Genomic DNA, 22,638 nt, shown 5'->3' with positions numbered 1-22,638 from the left:
AGTGTGTGTAGAGGGGAGACCCTGACAGCCAGGAGCCAAAGATAGACAGGGCCAGCCAGAGGGAGCGCACCCTCCAAAGTGAGGGAGCTGCCAACAGAAGAGGGCAGGGGGCATGCGTGTGAAAGCTCACGAAAATGCACCACGGCCGAAGCCAGTTCACAGCAGTATCGGCGAACGATGAACTTCTGCTCCCCACCTCACGCCCCTCTCAGCAACTTGGGCAAGAGAGCTGACAGCACCAAGTGGGCAAATAAAATAAGGCCGAGGCCAAACATAAGCCGCTCTCCCTCTGCAGACAGCGAGGTTCCCTGTGGGCCCACAGTGGAAGGGGCGGCCTGTCTCCAAATTTGGCTCAAAGGAGTTGTTCCTGTGTTGGGCGGGGACTTCATCTGCCCAGGGCAGGGCTTGCTCTACATCTCACCTAGGGACAGCAGGAGAACAAGCCCTAGAGAGTGAATTTAGACAGTGGGAGACCAAAATAAAGGTGCTTTTGATTGGATTGAGCTTGTTCACCATAGCAGTAGGACTAGTATTTTGAACACGTTCTGCAATTGTGTTATTGGCCTTCTCAATACATAACTGATCAGCTTAAGTTCACTGACAGTGGGGTATGCTTACTAATTTGATGGATTCAGCGACTTAGATTTGTACCTGCTGTGATGACGGAATCTGAGACCTCCATTTCTCATTTTTTCTTTTTCTGGTAATTTGGTAGAGACAGACGGGAATTTGCTATGGAAAGGTGGCTTTCAGGATTCTCAATGAAAAACGTGCCAACATGCAGTGTCTCAGAGCCAAACATATGAAAGGGGAGAAAACCTATAATCGTTGGAGCATTTTTAATTTTTGGAGAAACAGCAATACCAGCTCACAGAGGAGGATCAGAATTCCAGGGAGCCATGGCCAGGGCTGAGGCGGAGGCATGAATGCTGATGGGAGATGGCAGCTGCAGCACCTCCCGAGAAGCTGCCACTTCCCTGAAACGCCAGCCCTGCTCATGGAGCCCAGGTGAGAGCTGTACCTTAGAGGGCAGAAATCACACTTGGAGGAAATCAGAACAGGGTGGCTTCTGGGGAGTGGGCTGGGCTGACTGGGAAGCAGCAGCAGCTTTTCTGAAACGGCTGTGAGGTTACACAGGGGTCACATTTGTCACTTTGAAGATTTGTGCATTTTACTGTATGTAAATCTTACCCATCCTCCAAAAGCAGTAAACAAACTAGTTAATGATACACACTTGGCAGTGCTTAGGGGCGGGTACTGCCTGCAATATACTTAGAAAGGCATAAAAAAATAAGTTAGATGGAAGAATGGAAAGTTATGTGATACAGAAATATAGCAAAATGGGTAACTGTAGAATTGAGATGGAAGATATACAATTATTTCAATTCTCTGTAGGTTTGAAATTTTTCATAAAAAAATACTGGGTGTGGGCACACCTTTGCTGTATTGGCAAATGTCCTTCTGAAACTCAGAACCCATGCTTTTCCCTCTAGGCCTAGGACAGCTGTCAGTTTCTAACCTTGACAGTATACACGCTACTTTTGAGTACAGAAACACTAGGGTTTTTGTATGTAGAATACCATTATTTAGATTCTTAAAAATCTGAATTTTGGCCAGGCGTGGTGGCTCACGCCTGTAATCCCAGCACTTTGGGAGGCCAAGGCAGGCGGATCACCTGAGGCCAGGAGTTTGAGACCAGCCTGGCCAACATGGTGAAACCCCATCTCTACAAAAAAATACAAAAACTAGCCCAGGTGTGGTGGTGGGCGCTTATAGTCCCAGCTACTTGGGAGGCTGACGCAGGAGAATCACTTGAACTTGGGAGGTGGTGGTTGCAGTGAGCCAAAATCGCGCCACTGCACTCCAGCCTGAGTGACAGATAGAGACTCTGTCTCAAAAAAAAAAACAAACAAACTTAATTTTAACCTTTCCCCCCGCCCCCGTAAACCTTCTCTGTGGCCATGAATTTTTACATCTTTTTTGAGACAGGGTCTCACTTTGTCACCCAGGCTGGAGTGCAGTGGTGGACTCATAGCTCGCTGCAGCATCAACCTCAAGCAATCCTCCCACCTCAGCTTCCCCAGCAGCTGGGACTACAGGTGCGTGCCACCATGCCCAGCTAATTTTCATATTTTTGGTGGAGACAAGGTTTTGCCATGTTGCACAGGCTGTTCTTGAACTCCTGGGCTCAAGCAATCCATCTGCCTTGGCCTCCCAAAGTGCTGGGATTACAGGCAGGAGCCACCGCACCCGGCCAAATTTTTACATCTTGAGTCCAAGGAATGATGCTTGCCTTGCTGCATTACAAACTCCTGATGTACATGGTGGGCTCCTGATGTACAAAATCCTGGTGCTCAAGGGACTGGGAGGTGGAACATCTTTATTTTCATAAGAAACTTTCCCCAGGACTTTGATGGAATGCTTTTAGGATGGGGAACTTTAAGGCAAACAAGAGGGAGTAGTAGGGGGACTAAGGGAAGGTGGAAGGGACAGGCCCCCCAGCCCTATTCTGAACCCTGACTTTGGAGCCAGAACGCCTCCTCCCTCCAGGGACAGACCCCCGATCCCCGTCCTAGAAAACTGACCTCTCCTCTCCGACCTCCTTCCCCATTATCGTTCTTGGAGAAATTCAAGCAGAAGGACGGAGGAGCCTCAGACTTGGATCCCAGCTTCCGAGAACACAAGGGAGATGCTGCTGGCCACACCCCATGTTTGTCTGCAGCCATGGAACCCAGCAGATAATCACCACATGGGGTCTGCAGTCACCCACTCTCAGGGGGCGCTTCCTAGGTCCGCAGGGACAGGGGAAACCAGAGTGTTTCTCAGACAACCAATGTTACTTGAAGATTCAGGGAAAACTATTTGAGAGGGTTATTTTTATATTAAGATAATCATGGATATATTATAGAGTGGAAAATGCCTATTATCTTTCATTAAAGTAGATTTTGAAGAAATTTTGCCACACTCTTATGAACTACATCCCTCAACTCCCAAGAGTACATATTTTACTCCTCCGATACCATTGAGGAAGCCTCACTGGAAAATCTGGGCAAGTATGATTGCTAGATGGAAGAACTCACAGACAGTGGTGACTTCTGGGGCAGGGAGGACAATGACGGGGATTTCCAGGCTCACACTACACGGTGCCGAGTCTTTTTCCTGTGTAACAGGAAACATAAGATAAAAAGAAAAACCCTAATAAAATTAAATACATGTGGTTTCAGAGGGAAAAAAACAAGAGTGTGGCTGGATGAGGGGTGGGTGGGAGCCTGAGTGCAGGTGAATTCTGGGAAGCTCTCGGCGAGAGGACCCTTGCGCTCCGAGTCTGCGGGGCAGATGTTTGCCCAGGACGGGCTCACTCGGGTGAACGGGGGCCCTCCAGGATTTCTGGGGCAGATAGTGTGGGAAGAGCAGGGCTATTTGAGTCTGAGACCTGTGTCCTGGCTGTAAGGGCGTAGGCAAGCCGTTCTAAACCCAAGTCCCCATGTCTGAGGTGGCCCTAACACTCTGTCTGCAGATGGGTACCATGAGGTGAGAACTACTGTATGTTACACGCCAGGTGCATTCTGGGTCCTGAGTAAGTACCACTCTCTTCCCCAGTGCAGCATAGTAGAAAAAAATCTTTCAACACTGGCAGCAGTGGGAAACGGTAAAAGAAGGACTAGGGCCAAGAGGCCCAGAAACCAGAGCACCAATTATACACCAAGCTACACTAAGTATGGCCACAGGCACAAGAAGCAGCAGGCTTCTCGGAGGCCATGAACATCATCTCCCACCAGGGCTGGAGGAGGCAACCGGGCCTCCAACGTGTGATTACACAGAAAGAGAGAGGCCTTTTCAACCTAGTGTTTAAAGACACAACAGACTGGTAAGCATTTTGGTTATTTTTAGTTAAAGAAAAACAGCTTTCTCCAAGGGCGACAAAGTGAACTGAAGGTCAGAAGGAAGCTGGGTGCGGGCTTCTTGCAAGCTCTTGCTCCAAAGCCTGGAAGTGAGGAGAGAGGACCCTCCAGAGCTCTGGGGAAGGTTGGTGCACACAGGGGTTCCGTTGGTGGGGGAGGAAGAGCCGCCAGCCCACACATGGTCACTGGATTGGTCTGAGTGGGTTCCAAGTGACTGCCATGTGCCAGTCCACTGACATGATCGACATTAACATTCTTGGGGGGCATTAAATTAAGGAATGACACAGGGAGCCGAGAGTGGCTTATTCGGTTGGATTCTGAATCACAATCAGGAAATAGTCTTTATCTGCAAGAGAAAAATGAAAAAAAAATCACTAAATGTAAAATGAGAGAAAAACATACAAGAAAGCAAATAAACCATTAAATCACTAACCATAAAATGAGGAAGGGGAGAAAGCAATAAAAAGCATCAACGCTCAGCATCTCTAAATGCTGGGAAAACAGAAGATAAAACTGTAAGATTCCTGCAGGGGCTCCTGCAAGAGGCGCCTCCCCATACCGGGCAGCGGGCACTCTACGGCGTGTCATCTCTTCTAATCCTCCCCACGACAGTGGCAGCAGGTAGGCAGGATTCTCACCCCTGCTTTCCAGGTGGGAGGACTCCGGTTCAAAGGCTCCAATGAATTGCCTAAGGCCATGGTTCTCAAACTAGGGGGCATCCCAACCACCTGGAGGGCTCCACGCCCAGAATCATCATTTAGTGGGGCTGGGGCAAAGCCCAAGAGTTTGCGCTTCTCTAACAAGTTCCCAGGTGATGCTCATGTTGTAGGCTGTGGGAGGACCACTGGCTTAAGGTTACCCAGCTACTTAGTGTCAAAGATGGAATTCCAACATATTTCACTGGACTTGGGTAATGTCATTTTCTTGTTTTTCTCTCTCTTTTTTTCCCCCCGCGAGACAGAGTCTTGCTCTGTCGCCCAGGCTGAGTGCAGTGGTGCGATCATGACTCGCTGCAGCCTTGACCTCCTGGGCTCAGGTGATCCTCCCACCTCAGCCTCCCATGTAGCTGGGACTACAGGCACACCCCACCAAACCTGGGTAAATTTTTAAAAAGTTTTTTGTAGAAGGTCAGGTGTGGTGGCTCACGTAGCACTTTGGGAGGCCGAGGCGGGCGGATCACTTGAGGTCAGGAATTCAAGACCAGCCTGGCCAACATGGTGAAACCCTGTCTCTACTAAAAATACAAAAATTAGCCCGGCTTGGTGGCAGGTGTCTGTAATCCCAGCTACTTTGGAGGCTGAGGCAGGAGACCTGCTTGAACTTGGGAGGCAGAGGTTGCAGATCGCCTCACTGCACTCCAGCCTGGGTGACAAAGTGAGACTCCATTTAAAAAAAAAAAAAAGTTTTTTGTACAGATGGGGTCTCACTATGTTGCCCAAGCTTGTTGCAAACTCCTGGGCTCAAGTGATCCTCCTGTCTCAGCCTCCCAAAGTGTTGGGATTATAGGTGTGAGCCACCACACCCAGCCAATTAATGTCAATTTCTGTCACAAACTCAATTTGTTGGCTTTCCAGAACCTTCTGAATAAGAAAATTTCAAAATGGGACAAAGCAGCCTGGATTCCAGCTCCAGGGATCTGGCCCTGTAAGGAGGAATGTCCACCAAGAAATCACAGCAAGTCCAAGTCTTTGGAGGTGAGCCTGAGTGCCTCTCGTTTTACTGAAGAGGTAACTGGAGAAGTGGTATTATTGGATTTAGGGCTTGATAATTTGGAATAAAAGACACTGATATTACTGATTGTGCCTATTTTTATCAGTGGCTTGTTAATTATTTGTTTTCATTAGTGATTTTTATGTATGCAGATTTACCCACTTAATCAAACTGCAAACATTGATCAAGGCTTCTTTGTGTCCCAGTCTGGGCCACCCACTTCTCACACGGCACCTCAGTGACTCCTCGAGTCACTCTGAGAACACGGAGCCTCAGAGAGTTAAAGGGCTTGCCCAATCCAAGGTAAACCCACAGGTGGAGTGGGGACAGGGACCTGGGTTTGACCCCATACTCTGAACTGCCCTGGTCTGCTGCCCCCTGCTGAGCATGAGCGAAATGGCAGGACCTCAGCCAAGTCACTTTGTGGCTGTTCAGAGCCAAGCCTAAAGCTTGGTTCTTCCCTCGAAGATGGGCTGTGGCAACAGGGAAGAAACAGAAATGAAATGACTAACAGTTTCATGGCTAACCAATCTGCATACATAAAAATCACTAATGAAAAGAGAAATAATTAACAAGCCACTGATAAAAATAGACACGATCAGTAACATCAGTGTCTTTTATTCCAAATTATCAAGCCCTAAATCCAGTAATACCACTTCAAGTGCTTTGTGAGAGGTAGTGTATGTTGCAGGTTGTGTAGGTTGAGTTAGTTACCTCAGCTTTAATATTAGTGAAGTTAATAAATGAAAACTAGAAGTCTATTTTTTTTGTTTTGTTTTTTGAGACTGGGTCTTGCTGTCGCCCAGGCTGGAGTGCAGTGGCATGATCATGGCTTACTGCAGCCTCAACTGCCCAGGCTCAAGCGATCCTCCTGCCTCAGCCTCCCGAGTAGCTGGGAATACTGGTGCCACCATGTCCGGCTAACAAAAGTTTGTGTTAAAATGTCTTGGCCGGGCATCGTGGCTCACGCATATAATCCCAGCACTTTGGGAGGCCGAGGTGGGAGAATAGCTTGAGCCTAGGAGTTTGAGACCAGCCTGGGCAACACAGTGAAACCCTGTCTCTACCAAAAAAAAAAAAAAAAAAAGCCAGGTGTGGCGATGCATGCCTGTGGTCCCAGCTACTAGGGAGGCTGAGGCTGCAGAGAGCCATGATCGCACCACTGCGCTCCAGCCTGGGCAACAGAGCTAGACCCTGTCTCAAAAAAAAAAAAAAAAAAAGTCTGTTCATGTGGGCGGTTGTGGGCCAGGGTCGGGTGAATGTGGCACACAAGTCTAGCCACACTGTCTGGAACACCTGCTGCTGTCTGCGGCCTGGGAAGCAGCTCCTCAGCTGGATGGAGTCAGGTCAGGAAGGTGGGAAGGCATGGATCTCCCTCCCGGGCCAGGCTGCTCCAGGCTGCCCACGATGTGTAGGGTGCTAACTACAGTCTCATATGGGCACTTCCAGCAGCAGCCAGGCCTGCTCTACGCCCGTGGCCACCCCTGGGTCCTGTGTTCTGTAGCCATCCTGAGGCAATTCAGTGCCAGTGCCTCCTAGGCTCTGCGTGGTGGCTCCTGACCACAGGAGTTCTGGCACCAAAACCCAATTATTTTTTCTTGGCCACGTAAAAGTGGGTATGTCAAAGTGTCAAATCACTGGTTTTCATCCTAAAACTATGCCCCATAGACATCCCTGACCCCATCCCCACTGCTGACCCCACTTCTGACCCATATCAGTGGGGTGTCAGCAGTGGATGGAGGTTTACAGAGTCATTCATTTATTTAATCAATGGATATTTGCTAGATGCTTACTATGTGCTTACAAGCCCCTGCCCTCATAGAACTTACTCTCAAGTGGAAGAGACAGCCTTAAAAATGCAGGTAAGCATTTGGTGACGAGGAAGGACTGAGTGGCAGCAGTGAGGCTGAGCCAAAGAAGCATGCTCTGTGTGTAAGACAAGCTCAGCGTGCCATTGTCCTCCAGCACAGCGCCGCGTGTGTGCGGGAGAGAGACAGTGTGACTTGAGAGCACGGGCGCCCCCTGCAGTGCTGCCAAGGTGAAGGACTGGCCACCTCATCCTCCTCCACTGACAAGGCTGTGGGATCTCCAGGCCTGTGAACCCCAAGGAGAACCCCCTACTTGGGAGCTGCCCATTCTGGACTCAAGCACTAACCACAGTCATGGGCTCTGAATGCCTGTGGGTCTTCAGGGCCAAATTGGAGACGCCACCACTGCTAAGTTGAGACCTGAATGGCCAGGAGCTTTCAGACGACACTGCCCTTCCGGAGGAGACATTCTCAGGAGCTTTATGCCAAGGGACACTGTCCATGGAGAATTTGTCTGATTTGGAGACCATGTAATTTGCTCCCTTCCCCCATACCCTGAACTCCCAGTGGGCCACTGGGGAGCACAAGGTCTGCTGGTGAGTAGAGGGATTGTTCCCAGCCCAACTTTTTTTTTTTTTGAGACGGAGTCTCACTCTGTCTTCCAGGCTGGAGTGCAGTGGTGAGATCTCAGCTCACTGCAAGCTCCGCCTCCTGGGTTCAAGTGATTCTCCTGCCTCAGCGTCCCAAGTAGCTGGGATTACAGGTGTGCACCACCACGCCCAGCTAATTTTTGTATTTTTAGTAGAGACGGGGTTTCACCATGTTGGTGAGGCTGGTCTCAAACTCCTGACCTTGTGATCCGCCTGCCTTGGCCTCCCAAAGTGCTGGGATTACAGGCGTGAGCCACCGCACCCCATCCCGGCCTGACTTTTAGGAGAGTGAAGCTTTGTCCTCTGCAGCCACACAACATGACGTCCCGGGAGGAACTGGAGTTTAAATCTGATTCCAAGGCTTTTTCCCCCAACCCAGGTCAACACACTCAACCAGGCAGGGTGGCTCAGGACATCAGCACAGCACAGTCCCGTCCCCTACTTGACACTTTACAGATGTGGATTTGCAGGTGTTCTGTGACTTGCCCAGGGTCATGCTTGCGGGAGGCAAAGCTGGGAAAACAGATTCTGCGCCTCCTGCAGTCTTTTCTCCCGGATGGATCAGGCATTACACACGGAAAAGTGATTTTGGAATAAAAGACTCTGGAGTTATTCTTATGTTCTTCTCTGTGACTGAACTGCTCTGTCCCCACCCCTCTAGGGAGTGTCCCAGGGAGACTGTGGGCTGCTGTGACTGGCTCTATAGTTCTTTCCTGCCCATTCTTCCAGGCCTGGTGACAGAACCTATGCTGGTCTGCTGTGGGGAGCGGCTGACCCCCCATCAAATTACTTCAGAACTCTGTGGCCAGCCTCCTTGCCCTCTGTGTTGCCAGTCCAGAGCATTCAGTGTCCCCAGACCCCCCACTGCCTTCCTTTATCCAGGTCCTAATCATAACCCTATCACCTCCTGCCCTAAAAACCTCTGCTTGCAAGATCAAGTCCATGCAACTGAGTTAGGTGTTTGTGGCCCCTTCTAAACTGGACCAAAGTCTCACCTCCCACTCCTCCCCACTCACATCCTGATGCCCTAGATAAGCGGCACTGCAGCAGAAGTGCACCATCACGCGCACACATGACGCACGCACACTCAACTATGTGGCTCAGCCAAGAAAAAGCAGAGTGAGAAAAAAGTAATAATGCAAAGACTGCCCTGGAGGCTCTGTCTGCCACCCCAGTCCATGAGTGAGAGCGAGGGGAACGGGCAGGAGATGTGGCTCTGTTGCTCGCTCCTGTGCTCCCACCCTTGTGGGCTCCTCCCAGAATGAGCATCTCCTCACCCTGAGAATGATCCTAAGGACTAAACACAGGCCTTGGTTGCACCACACAGCCCCCAAATGCAAGGCAAGCACCCCACGTAAAGGAAACACAGCAATCTGCTCCCGTGCGGGAGGAAAAGCTGGCTGCAAGGGGCCTAAAGACAGGCCTGGCCTTTACAAGTGGGCAGAGAACATGTTTTCAAGGATAAAATGATACAGTACTTTTGCTTTACATTTTGGAACAGAATCACTGGCTTTCCGCCCCTCCGCCTTGCTCACACTGCTTCCTGGTGCCCTTAAGATTCAGCTCCAGTGTCCCCTCTTCTGGGAAGCCTTTGCAGACAGCCCCAGACAGGCCTGGCCACACCTTCCTCTATGTCCCAAATGCCTTTGAGTTTTCTCCTATCAAGGCAGGGGAGACACGCATGATGCTCACGTGTCTATCCCAGGAGACTGGGGTTCCCCTCTGGGGCCGGTCCCTGGGAGGATCTGCTATGGGACACCAGCTGGAGGCTGGCTAGGCAGTGAGGCAACAACCCAATTCCTTCAACTCCTCGGGCCCTGCTTGGATCCTCTGGAGACACCACTGTGCCAGGACTCCTGATGAGCCACAGAGAATGTGCCATGAGGTGTGTTCCTACATAGGGAGGTAGAAGACCCCTTACCTGGTGCAACCATAATTTCATTTTTCTTGGAGCGAATTCGAAGGAAGGTGAGATCATTCTGGGGGTCGATGTCACGCACGGTGCTCCGTGCCTTCAGGATGAAGCTGTGCATGAGGCTGGCATACTGGGTGGTGGTGGGGTTGTCCATGGTGCTCTTGATGGGAATGCCTGAGGGGAGAGCAGACGGAGACTGAGAGGATGTGGAGCCTCTTCTGCTGAGCTCCCACCCACACCCCTAATTGGGGAGAACTGGAATAGCAGTTCTCAGTCAATGCCACCATCCGCAGAGGGCTTGCTATGTGACAGGCATGGTGCTGAGCACCTGAAGCATGCCAGTGCCATGCCCTAGAACTACGCTGTGGGTGGCAACACCATCTCATTCGCCCATGAGGCAACAGGAGCTCTGAGTGATGAGGCGACCTGTCTGTAGTCACACAGTGGGGCCAGGATTCACATGCAGGCCTGCTGGCTCACTCCTGGGTTCCTTTCCCAGGGCTGATTGGTTCCTACCAGTAAAAGGAGAGACTAGCTCTGATTCATGCAGGGACACAGACTAAAAAAACTAATAAAATAAGGTTTTTATTTTTTTGTCCAAAAAAAGGAGAGACTCTCACTCATAGTGCTTAGAATTGAAACCAGGAAGCGCTTTTACAAATTTCTTTTTTTTGAGACAGAGTCTTGCTCTGTCGCCCAGGCTGGAGTGCAGTGGCTCACTGCAACCTCCACCTCCCAGGTTCAAGTGATTCTCCTGCCTCAGTTTCCTGAGTATCTGGAATTACAGCGCGTGCCACAGCACCCAGCTAGCTAATTTTTGTATTTTTAGTAGAGACAGGGTTTCACCATGTTTGCCAGGGTGGTCTCGAACTCCTGACCTCAGGTGATCTGCCCGCCTCGGCCTCCCGAAGTGCTGGGATTACAGGCATGAGTCACCGCACCCTGCCTTACAAACTTCTTTTATTTATTTTATTTTATTTTTTGAGATGGAATCTCGCTGTGTCGCCCAGGCTGGAGTACAATGGCGCGACCTCGGCTCACCGCAACCTCCGCCTCCCAGGTTCAAGTGATTCTCCTGCCCCAGCCCCCTATGTAGCTGGGACTACAGACGTGCACCACCACACCTGGCTGATTTTTGTATTTTTAGAAGAGACGGGGTTTCACCATACTGGCCAGGCTAGTCTTGAACTCCTGACCTCATGATCCACCCGCCTCGGCCTTCCAAAGTGCTGGGATTACAGGCGTGAGCCACCGCGCCCGGCCACAAACTTCTAAACACTTAAAAGTAGAAGAGAAAAAGTCACCTTGTGCTGGGACATAACCATCACGATTTCCACCCAAGGGAGGCTTGGGTAGCAGCTATGAACACACTGTCCACATGGCCGTGCCCCCAAGTTAAAGCATGTTTCTATGTTTGTACAGCAGGCACAGAAACATAGAATATGTTGACCCTTTGTAAACAGCACTGCTATCTCTTTCAAAGAGCCCACTAGGTGGGCAGTCCACAGAGCTCCCCAGCCCCTACTGTTGGCTACTTAGGGGCTGGGTTTGTTACCAGTATAATTAACTGGGCAGTGAACACCGTATACCAAGCCTTTTGTTTGGAGGACTGTTCCCTTGAGATGAACCATTAAATGGACTTATTGACTGGATGGTGCCTACTGTCACAGAGGTGAGGAATGTGGCTCACACTGAGCCACCGCAGGTCATAATTGGGCCAGCAGGTGCCTGTGAATTGGCTGTGACATATGAGCAGAAGGCTCCATCCATGAGACCCCAAGAGCCCGCCCCCTGACAGGCACTTGAGGAATGTGGCACAAGTGGCTCCTCACATAGAAGTGGCCAGCTTTGGGGCCCAGGACCCTGCTCATCCTGCCCACAGCTGCTCAGTCTAGGGATCGGCCAAATGCAGTTATCAGGCCGACCGGCTGAGTGGTAAAGAAACTGGCTCAATCTTGTCTTCCTAGGGCACCAGGAATGCAAGGGTGGGCAGAAGAGGACACAGTGGCAAAAGAAGCAGGTGAGTCAGAGAGGATTTTTAAGCCAAGTCAAGTCAGGAGAACAGGTTGTAGTCATCACTTGTCTGTAAGGGACAAGATGACAAGATCACCAGGGCTGCTGCTGGCTCCTGGATGGCCACAATGTGCATGGCAGGGCCCCGCAAAGCCTTGCTCTACAGTTGAAGCTTCCTGAGGATGGCAGTAACGAGTGCGTCCATTATAATCTAACCACGATGGGGCGGCGATGGGCGATGGGGTAGGAGCCACCACGACTCTTTCTGCCCACCCTCGCATTCCTGGGGGCCTAAGAAAACAAGACTGGGCCAGTTTCTTGCCACCCAGCAGGTCAGTCTGATGACTGCCTTTAGTCGAGTCCTAGGCTGGGCAGCTATGGACCAGCTTAATAGGGTCCTGGGCTCCAAATTGACCTAGGCTTACACCCAGCTCTGCCCTTCACAGCTATGCAGCCTTGGGCAAGTGATGAAACCTCCTGAGCTTCCACTGCCTTATCTGTAAAATAATATCTGTGCTTCAAAGTGCTGCTGGGCAGGCTGAATACTGCTTAATTCATTTAAGAATGTTTAGCAAGAGTACACTTAATAAATGTTAATAAATAAACACCACTCACACAGTAAATTCCATTTCCATTAATCTGAGGGTATGTGACTATTGCTTAAACCTGCAAGGGCCTTGCTAAAACACAGCCCACCCACCGAGGGCCAGGACCAGAGCCCAGGTAGAGCCCTGGGTTGGCTGTTCTTGCTACCTGGCTGGGAACCCGCCCCTTAGCTCACCTTTGGGCCCCAATGGTAAGAGGCCTACAGTCCCAAGGCTTGGCATGGTTTGGGTGATCAGACCCCCTGACCTTCTCTTTTTACACACCACAAAGCCACCTTCTCACAGATCCCTCTGCCTGGAACTTTCTTTCCTTCCCCTATTCACTCATGATTTCCACTTTGGTCCCTGAGGTCTCCATCTTCGGGTGACACCTCCCATCCCCACTGGCACCATCCCAGCACCACGCAGTTTTCCCAGGTTGACACTGCACCATTACAAAGTGATCATTATTCCGTCTCCCACCACAATGTAAGGTCCCCAAGGGCTTGAACAAGTCTGATTTGCTCACTAGTGTCCCTAGAGAGACAGCATTAAGCTTTTATTGCTATTGGTAAGTGAGTGGTCAAAGGGTCTACTTTCACTAGTTTGGACAGATATTGGCATGAGGAGTCTGATCACATCCATATAAGCGGGAGCTGTGTAAAACAGACAAGAAACTAAACATCTACTGGCTCACTCTAAAAACAAAAGAAAACGTGGAAGTACAGGGCCAAGGACCAAAACCGGGAAGAAATTAAAACAAGGACAAAGATTAATTCCAGATTCACTGGGTGCCAGAGCTGGAGGAGACCTCAGAGACGGGCTAGTTATTAGGCCACCTGCTCCCTGCCTCTGCCTTCACAAATTAACACTGTGTAGCCTGCAGAAGTAGCTGGTTATCCGGGAGGCACAATTTCTAACTTGGGGCTCTGATCTACTGGGATACACCCCCAGGCCCTTCCTCCACACCTAGTCCCTTCAAGTGATAAAAAACATCTAAAAAATTCAACAGATACTTTAATCAAACACCAACTCTGGGCCAACACCATCCTAAGTACTACAGACAGCAGTGAACACAAGAGACCAATCTTTGCCTTCATGGGACTTACACATTTAAGCCTTTTATTCCGACTGTGTGGGTAGCAGCAGAGGATGGCAGGGGGTCTGGAGAAGTATAAATGGAATGAAATTTCCCTTGCGTTTTCGGTAAAGCTGCTTAAACTCACACTTTTATTATGAAACACCATTTGAATCTAGCCAAGGCAGAGATGTCAAAAGGCAGTGGCAGGTGGCTCAAAAGTATTGGGACTTGGGTATGTCATAGGTTCAGTGGCAGGAGCAGGAGCAACCACTCTGGGCTGGGGTGATCAGGGAGGGTGTCCTGAAGAAAGAGGCAGCTGAGCTGAATGTTGGGGACGGGTAGGAAAACCCTAGGTAAGATCATAGGCATCCCAATACAATTATCCTCAAATAATCATCTTTAATGGAAGCTTCCAGAGGGCTTAAAGGCCCCATGGATCAGTGGGAAGTGTGACCAACTCAGATTCCACGTTCTGACCACGTTCATCCACAGCTGGGTGACCTTGGGCGGTTCCCCACACCTCTCTCAGCTTTGGGTTTCTCATCTGCAAACTGGGCAAACCCTTGCCTCGCAGGGTCACTGTGTGAGATGTAAACAAGACACTGACGTGGGGGCCCTGAGAATGGGACGCAAGTTAAAGACACACACACACTAACTGAGACATTCATAGGCATTTCATGCCATGCACTATTCTAAAAGCTAAGAGGAAGGCAGAACTATGATCCACATTTTACAAATGAGAACACTTAACAGAGAAAGTGGCTTATGCCCAAAACCACATAGCTGATAAGTAAGTAGGGCCCGGATTCAAAGCCAGGTGGGTTCATTTTGCATTCCACGTTCTCAGCTATGGTGCGATCAGCCCCACGAGTATACAAAAAAGCAGCATTCACTAGTATCCAAAAGGTAAGCAGCTGGGGCTTCCCAGTGAAAAGGCTTGGCTTTAGGGGCAGTTTTAAGGCAAGAATGAGGGCCTCTCCTTTGTGAGTACATGTGGAAGCCTGGGGGTCAGAGCTGGGGCTGTTGGCCCCTGGGGTTGTTTCCTTGGAATCAAAATGTCCAGTCCCAGAAGACATTTTCTCTCTTAGTGACAAAAGTCTTTCAGGTCTTGGAGCAAGAAGTGCCCAAAAGAGATTCCCTGGACCATCACAGGACTCGAGGCAGTTGAGGGCTGAAGCAGGGAAAGGAGTTGCCTCAGGCCACCCAACTGATCAGGGGCAGCCCTGAGCTGGGGGCCTGCTCCTGCCTCCACAGTGTCCCAAGGGCTCCCAGCCTCCTGTAAATGAAATGACCACATGGTTTAATCAGAACTAGGCAGGGCTGGGGAGCACGTTCTGTCTAGCTCTGTGCTTGCCAGGGCTCCGCTGACTTGGAAATCAACTTTTTTTTTTTTTTTTTTTTTGAGACCGAATTTCATTCTTGTTATCCAGGCTGGAGTGCAGTGGTGTGATCTCAGCTCATTGCAACCTCTGACTCCTGGGTTCAAGCGATTCTCCTGCCTTAGCCTCCCGAATAGCTGGGATTACAGGTGCCCGCCACCACACCAAGCTAATTTTTGTATTTTTAGTAGAGACAAGGTTTCACCATGTTGGCCAGGCTGGTCTCGAACTCCTGACCTCAGGTGATACGCCCGCCTTGGCCTCCCAAAGGGCTGAGATTACAGGCGTAAGCCACCGCGCCTGGCTGGAAATCAACATTCTATCCAAGGACACAGCACCTCCACTTTGTTGCCCTTGATGGCTTGCATTCTGCTTAAGTAGGAATTGCTGAGAACTCTGCTTCTCCAAAACAAGGCCCAGACTGAAGACACACATAAGAGGCTCTCTAAGAGCATTGAACAAATTAGAGCCCACTGAATACACTGGGCTAGAGAATTTGGGGGGCCCTGCAACCGGGCACGGCCTGACCTCTTGGGATGTCCGCGTGTGTCTGTAAAGGTGGCCGCAATAGTGTCTACCCTACAAGGCAGCCAAGAAACACATAAACAAACCATGCCTGGCAGCACGCCAGACATGTGACAGACATAGGCACTGCTGTACCACCTCCACCCACAGGGCTGCTGGTAAATCCTGGCCTGTGGGAGCAGCCCCTGGGCTGGGCACTGACGGGCCTACACACTTCATTGTTACTTTTTTTTTTTTTTTTTTTAAAGAGACAAGGTCTTGCTCTGTGCTGGAGTGCAATCACAGCTTTGAGCAAGAAGCCTTGAAGCAAACTGCAGCCTTGAACTCCCGGGCTCAATTAATCCTCCTGTCTCAGCATCCTGAGTAGCTAAGACTACAGGCGTGTGCCACCACACCTGCCTAATTTTTCTTTTTTTTTTTGTGGAGTTGGGGGTCTCACTACATAGCCCAGGCTGGTCTTGAACCCTTTGGCTCAAGCAATCGTCCTGCCATGGCCTCCAAAAGTGCTGAGAACAGGTGTGAGCAACCATGCACCACGCCCAGCCATTATAACAATTATTAATCTACTGATTATGGCATCTAACATGCTTGCAAAAATTTCAGGTTTTTTCCTTTGGGATTATTTCCTCTCAACACAGTCCTCAGGAATTACCAAATCAAAGGGGCTGATGGCAACACCCACTGTGGTTGGTTCATTTAACGTTCACTGACCTGACTCTGCGGCCTGTGGTGAAGTGGTGAATGACACGGGAACAGAGGTGAGTCAGGCATGGTCCTGGTCTTCCTTCACTGGTCATGCTGCTCTATCAGCAGCAGTGTCTCAGTGGACTCCTCTCTCCTGCCAGTCTCACATGAACTGGTTTATCTTATTTTTGTAAACTCCAGTAGGGTAGTTTTTAAATTGGCCAAACCCCTTCCCAAATTAAAACCAATGTAGAAACATGAACTGATGGTTCTTAGTGTGTGTGCTCTGACTGAAGTGGAGGACAGGAACCCCAGCCTCTACCTCTACTCCCAGGGTAGCACAGGACTCCTGGGTTTAAGGACCACAGCCCTGAAAACATGATCTGAGGCAGTCTCTCCAAGGGAAGGCCTTCAGAAGGAGACAGAACTGCTGTGAATCTTAGGCCTGTGGCTCTCACTGCAGCCTCTTCTGATTAGAATCTATCCCCTAAAGCAGAATTTTCTAAACCTGTCTGATCATAAGAATCTCCTGGGGTGCTTGGTAAACACACAGATTCCTCAGTTCTTGCTTTGGCTCCAATAAATTAGACTTTTTGGTGCAGAGGCCTGGAAAGCTATGTTTAACAGGACCCCCGGGTGATTTCAAAGAATGAATACATGTGGGAAACACTGTGGTCTAGAGGCATGAAGCATGTGGATGCCCCCAACCCAACAGGGGAACCCAATCAGGTAAATCAGAGTTTGTATGAACGAATGCCTCACAGCTCAAAACAGATGGTGACAATACTGTACTAAATGCTTTACGCTGTTCATTCTTAGTTACTCTTCAACTTATAAGGTAGATATAAGTATTATCCCCATTTACAGGCTTAAGCGACTTGGCCAAGGTCACAAAGCTAGTCAGGAGATGAGGCAGAATTCAAACTCACAACTGCTGGATTCCAGAGTCTCTGTCCTTACTGCTGCCTGGAGCGTGAGGGCCTGGGGGCCATTCTGGTTCTTTGCAGCCGGGCGTGGGAGAAAGCACCCAAGTGCACTCAGATGGGCTTGGATTTAAATCTCGACTGTGTGATGGTAGGCAGATCAATTACATTTCTAGACTCAGTTTTCTCCATTGCAAAATGCAGACGACAGGGCTGCTTAAAGAATATAAGAAAGAGTATGCGGAGCACCTGCCAGAATCCTGGCACAGAGTGGGTATGTGATAAATGCTAGCTCCCTTCCTGTCCAGTGCAGTCTGGGAAAATTAGTATCTGTACCCTTCTACCTATACAGATACCACTCAGAAAGGGTTGTCGGGGTGGAGGGGAGCTGCAGGCACAGAGAAGTTAACTAGAGAACTATCCAGCCAATAAAGCAGAATCAACACAAATGGGTACGTAATATCCACTTAATGGATTTACTAAAAAGTAGAAACAACAAAATTGGGCTAATGAACATTGTCGTGGCACTTAATTTGTTTATGTAAACCATGAAGCAATATTTTAAAAAGCTCATGTGTAAACATATGCCCAAGGGTAACAACTATGATTATGGTCCTCTGGAACTGTGCCGGACGAGGCTGAGTAAGCATGGAAGACTGAAGTGTGATCTGTCGGGGTGGTGGGACTGAGTGGATTTTCCCTTTGTGAGGACACTGGAGGTGGCTGGTCTGAATGCAGTGCTGTTTACAACTAATTGCTCACAGCCAGTTACCAATTTCTTTGTCCCTTCTCCACACCCGCTGCTTCAACTGACTAGCCTTAATGAAAAAAAAAAAGAACATTGGAGGTGTTAAAAATTAAAAAGGCCTAAAATTAGACGAGGTTCATGAAGGGCTCAGTGGACAGCAAGTGCTGTGCTGTGTTCTGGCTGCTTCTGGGCCTGGGTGTGGGTCACAGTGGGAGGCAGCGTGTACCTTCTGTGTTCACGACGATGATTCCCTGCACTCCCTTCTGGCTCTGCAGTCGCTTCAGTGTCTCCTCCACCTCTGCCTGCCAGAAAACAAGACCAAGGTTAGGAGAGGCCGATAGGCAGGATTAACTTCCTCATACCCCAGGCAGATGAATCATACGTTTGTCTTCCAACAACAAACAAGTAATACTCAGGCACCCGGCACCCCCTCAAAGTTCCCCAGGCTGATCTGACGCGCTCCTCCGGCCACCACCAGTGCCCAGAGCATCCGCTCACACCCCCACGCAGGACAGGGCTGCTCCTGGCGCTCTGCCCACCAGGGACTATTACCCCACCCTCCTCAGCTGTTGGGGAGCAGAATATAAACACCATTCCCATGTATATACATGTCCATGACTAACATATTTGGCATAGCTGGGGGATGGGACTCTGATGATTTAAGAAAACCCAGAGAGTAGTATCTAACAGGAAGACAACACTTTGTCATTTGTGGCCCAAACAGCACATGACGATAGACTCAGTGACTTCGGCAGGCATCTGAGATAGTGTGATGCACAGCACTCAGCTATAAGAAGTGTGCCTTGGGAAGGGGCTCATTAATCTTGATTACCCAGAAACTGCTCTGGTGGGCTACTCTTGCATATGGCATCTGTAAGTGGAGGGGCAGTTGCAGTTTGGGTCCTCATTCTGCCATGCCAGGCCTCCTGTCACTCCTGTCCTACCTTTCCCTCCGCTCTCCAGCTCCGTGACACACCTCCCTGTCTCTACATCTTTTTATCCCACAAGGCCTCTTCTCTGCTGAAATCCAACAAACTCCTCTTGACCATCTAAGACATCATCTCCTCCGCGAAGCCTTTACTGATCCCCCAGTTGATGCAGTCTGCCTACGTGTGACTCCCCAAATCCCTGGCTGTGCCTCTCTGGGACACGCATTAGGTACTATGTCTATTTCTTAGAGACTCTAAAAAGGTCTGTGGAGTAGAAGTGTGATAAACACTGCTTAACTGAACTAGGCTTAACTCTTCCTGTGGATGGAAACTAGCCCTGAGGTATACCTGTTCTCAGGTGGCCCCTTCCAGACTGGTCTAGAATCCAGTCAGAAGCCCCTCAAAGGCTGAGAGTTATTAGAAACAGAGGCTCCATTCACCAAAAGAAATGGGGCGGGGGGGATCCTCAACACTGGGTGGAGACAGCACAATGAATTCTTGTTTTTCTGGGAGGCACAAGGCTGACAATCCAGTCACTGCCACCCACTCCCCTGTGACAGAATACTCTCGAACACTGGAGGGAAGGGTAAACAAGTTCCTCCTATAAAGTGGCAAACGGCTCACGCTTGTAATCCCAGCACTTTGGGAGGCTGAGATGGGCGGATCATGAGGTCAGGAGATCGAAACCATCCTGGCTAACACGGTGAAACTCTGTCTCTACTGAAAATACAAAAAAATTAGCCGGGCGTAGTGGCAGGCGCCTGTAGTCCCAGCTACTGGGGAGGCTGAGGCAGAAGAATGGTGTGAACCCGCGGGGTGGAGCTTGCAGTGAGCCGAGATCGCATCACTGCACTCCAGCATGGGCGACTGAGTGAGACTCCATCTCCAAAAAAAAAAAAAAAAAAAAAGTGGAAAATTGACTGATGCCTCTAAGATCTGGAGCCTGGGTACAATGACAGGGCTCTGTGGACGTGAGAGTACAATGCAGTGGGTCATGCGTGTATGAGATCGAATGTCAGTCAACACACTCCTTGAGCTCCTACTGTATGCCAGTGGCTATTCTGAAGGGGAGGAGTGGGGCACAATAGTGGTCACTGCTGGACAGTACTCAGTCTACCCTGCTCACCCTCCTGGAAATTCATCATGGACCAAAGTACAGCGACATCTGCAATAGCAAAATGCAGAAAGAACTAAAAATGCCTAACAATTAGGGAAAAGGCCAAGTAGATTATGGAACATCCACTAACAGGAATACACATATTAACCATGGTGATTAGACCATGTTATACCATCACAAAAGGTGTGTGCTATAATGTTAAGTGAAAACAGCAAAATGCAAAAATAAAGTGCTTTGGTGACTGCAATCACATGAAAACAAAAGGCTAGAGGAGATTATGAAAAAAGAGCCACATTAAGGGCAAGAAATTATAGAAAGGTTTTATTTTCTTTTTTTCAAAACACTCCTTTTCATTCTACTGTATTGTTTCTATTTAAAAACATTTTAACCCCCCATCTATGCATCCAAAAGAAGTCCATGATACAGGGGCCACAGGGCTCTGATACACTCAATGTTGTCAGAATAAGATGTAAGAATAACTTGGATGACAATTTAGGACAGCTCAATCTGCAATCAACCCGGAAAGAAAGGGGAAAGAAAGTGAAAACCGAGATGTCAGAATCTAAATCCAAAATAGCCCCCAGAGATTGGAGAATGGGGCTGAGATGAAATTTCCTAAGACTGCTATTCATTTAGTAACTACATGGCAACCTTCCATGTGCCAGACATTGTTCTAGGCCTGGGGATGATGCAGTGAACAAAATATAACAAAAATCCCATGTCACGAAACTGACATTTGTGGGAAGGGACATTAAATAAGAAAAAAGAAGTAAAACATAAATGTCAGCTACAGCAGGGAAACGGGACCTGGAATGCAGGGGTGATGGGAATGTGAAATACATCATCAGAGAAGGCTCGCCAAGACGATAGTGAGTAGACATCTGAAGGAAATGAGGGAGTTAGCCATGCCAGTTTCTGGGGAGTGTTGCAGACAGCACCAAGACCAAGCACAAAAGCCCTGGGGTGGGCAAGCGTCTGGTATGTTCAGGGGGAAAAGCAAAGGGGCCACTGTGGCTGAAGGGCAGGGAGCAGGGGAGGGACAGCAGCTGGGATCCGGGACCAGACCACAGACGGCCTGGCAGGTCAAGTGATGACCTTGGTTTTTACTGGGTGTGATTCATGGAGCCACTGTCAAGTTTTGAGGTAAAGAGGGACAAGACCTGATGCTTCCAAAGGATGGCTCTGGCTGCTGTGGGGAGAAGGGACAGCAGGGGGCGAACACAGCCTGCGGAAGCCTCCTATCCCTGCCCTGCCAGGTGCTGCTCTCGGTCTGAAGGAAACAAGCTTCCCTCCTTCACTCACTGCTTGATGTAACTACCTCCCAACCCTTTGGACTCAGCTCCAGAGCCCACAGGAGGCTTCTCTGACACCAGCCCCTCTGCTGGGCACGGAGGCCCCCAGCCTTCACAGCACTGACCATAATGCAGTGCAACTGTTTAGGTCACGTTCATCTCCTCCTCCAGACGCAAGGCACCCTGGGATCGGGAAACCAGACCAGACTTTATAGCCCCAGTACCTCGCAAAGGATAGGCTCAATAAATACTGAAGGAACAAATAAAAAGCATTTCTGCAACTATGTTTCACGAAATCAACTTTTTTAAGTACAGGAGGGGGACATGGCCTCACAGTCCACAGTGTGAAAAAGAGCTAAGGTTTAGGTGATCTGAAATTCAGTGAGAACCAGACACTAAGATCTGGCTGTTTAAAAGTAAACACGGGCTGGGCGCAGTGGCTCATGCCTGTAATCCCAGCACTTTGGGGGACCAAAGCAGGTAGACCGCTTGAGCCCAGGAGTTTGAGACCAGCCTGGGCAACATGGTGAAGCTTTGTCTCTACAAAAGATAAAAAAAATTAACCATGCGTGGTGTCGTGTGCCTGTAGTCCCAGCTAGTTGGGAGGCTGAGGTGAAAGGATTGCTTGAGCCCAGGAGGTCGAGGCTGCAGTGAGCCATGATCGCGCCATTGCATTCCAGCCTGGACAACACAGTGTAAGACTCATCAAAAAAAAAAAAAAAAAAAAAAGGAAAGAAAGAAAGAAAAAAGAAATAAAAGTAAACACATATCTCACACATCTATCAGGAATGGGAGGACACACAGGTATAATTTCCCTATCAGCATCTACTATGGGTCATATATTGCTTTCAGACACATGCTCTCTTCTGAAATTCTCATTCACGGGTTAGTATAATCTCCATGTTAGTGATGGGGAAACAGGTTTGGAAAGGAGAAGGGTTTTTCCCAAGAACACATTGCAGGTCAACAGAAGAACTGAATATACTGGTGACCACAACTGAGGAGGTCCCTGCCCTCAGGGAGCTCACATTCTGGTGAAAGAGACTTAAACAAGTGAACAAGATTCTTGCAGGATACAGGGACTAGGCTGTGGGGCAAGGGATGCTACTCTGGTTAATGTGGTCAGGAACACCTGAGGAGATGTAATTTTTTTTTTTTGAGATAGGGTCTCACTCTGTCACCCAGGCGTGCCGTGGTGCGATCATGGCTCACTGCAGCCTTGACCTCCCAGGCTCAAGTGATCCTCCCACTTCAGCCTCCCGAACACGTGGGACTACTGATGTGTACTGCCAAACCCAGCTAATTTTTTGTAGAGATGGGGTTTTGCCATGTTGCCCAGGCTGGTCTTGAACTCCTGGGCTCAAGTGATCTACTGCCT

General features: G+C 49.4%; 1 protein-coding gene and 1 long non-coding RNA gene across 7 annotated transcripts in view; one reads left to right on the top strand and one right to left on the bottom strand.

Annotated features, from left to right (window-relative positions):
- Positions 1-3,869: 3,869 nt before the first annotated feature.
- The window catches only part of DYNLRB1 (dynein light chain roadblock-type 1), a 24,268-nt gene continuing 5,499 nt past the window's right edge, over positions 3,870-22,638 (bottom strand). For 3 of the 6 annotated variants that reach the window (XM_002830228.4, XM_024238918.3, XM_063720619.1), the window contains exons 2-4: positions 18,149-18,224; positions 9,992-10,159; positions 3,870-4,248 (exon numbers count right to left, since the gene is read on the bottom strand). In XM_002830228.4, the coding sequence (XP_002830274.1) occupies positions 4,205-4,248; positions 9,992-10,159; positions 18,149-18,224 (288 nt within the window). In that variant the 3' untranslated portion in view covers positions 3,870-4,204. Of the gene's footprint in view, positions 4,249-9,857; positions 10,160-18,148; positions 18,225-22,638 lie in introns of those variants that run through there. The other 3 variants (XM_063720621.1, XM_063720620.1, XM_063720618.1) reach the window with 1 other exon arrangement.
- The window catches only part of LOC129052213 (uncharacterized), a 22,567-nt gene continuing 11,662 nt past the window's right edge, over positions 11,734-22,638 (top strand). The window contains exons 1-3 of the long non-coding RNA XR_008517123.2: positions 11,734-12,005; positions 16,171-16,325; positions 18,931-19,080. This is a non-coding gene — a long non-coding RNA (uncharacterized LOC129052213). The remainder of the gene's footprint in view (positions 12,006-16,170; positions 16,326-18,930; positions 19,081-22,638) is intronic.

Source organism: Pongo abelii, chromosome 21 (genome assembly GCF_028885655.2).
Source record: "Pongo abelii isolate AG06213 chromosome 21, NHGRI_mPonAbe1-v2.0_pri, whole genome shotgun sequence".
NCBI classification, from domain to species: Eukaryota; Metazoa; Chordata; class Mammalia; order Primates; family Hominidae; genus Pongo; species Pongo abelii.
Note: the sequence above shows the minus strand (reverse complement) of the source record. Positions and strands in the feature narration are given on the sequence as shown.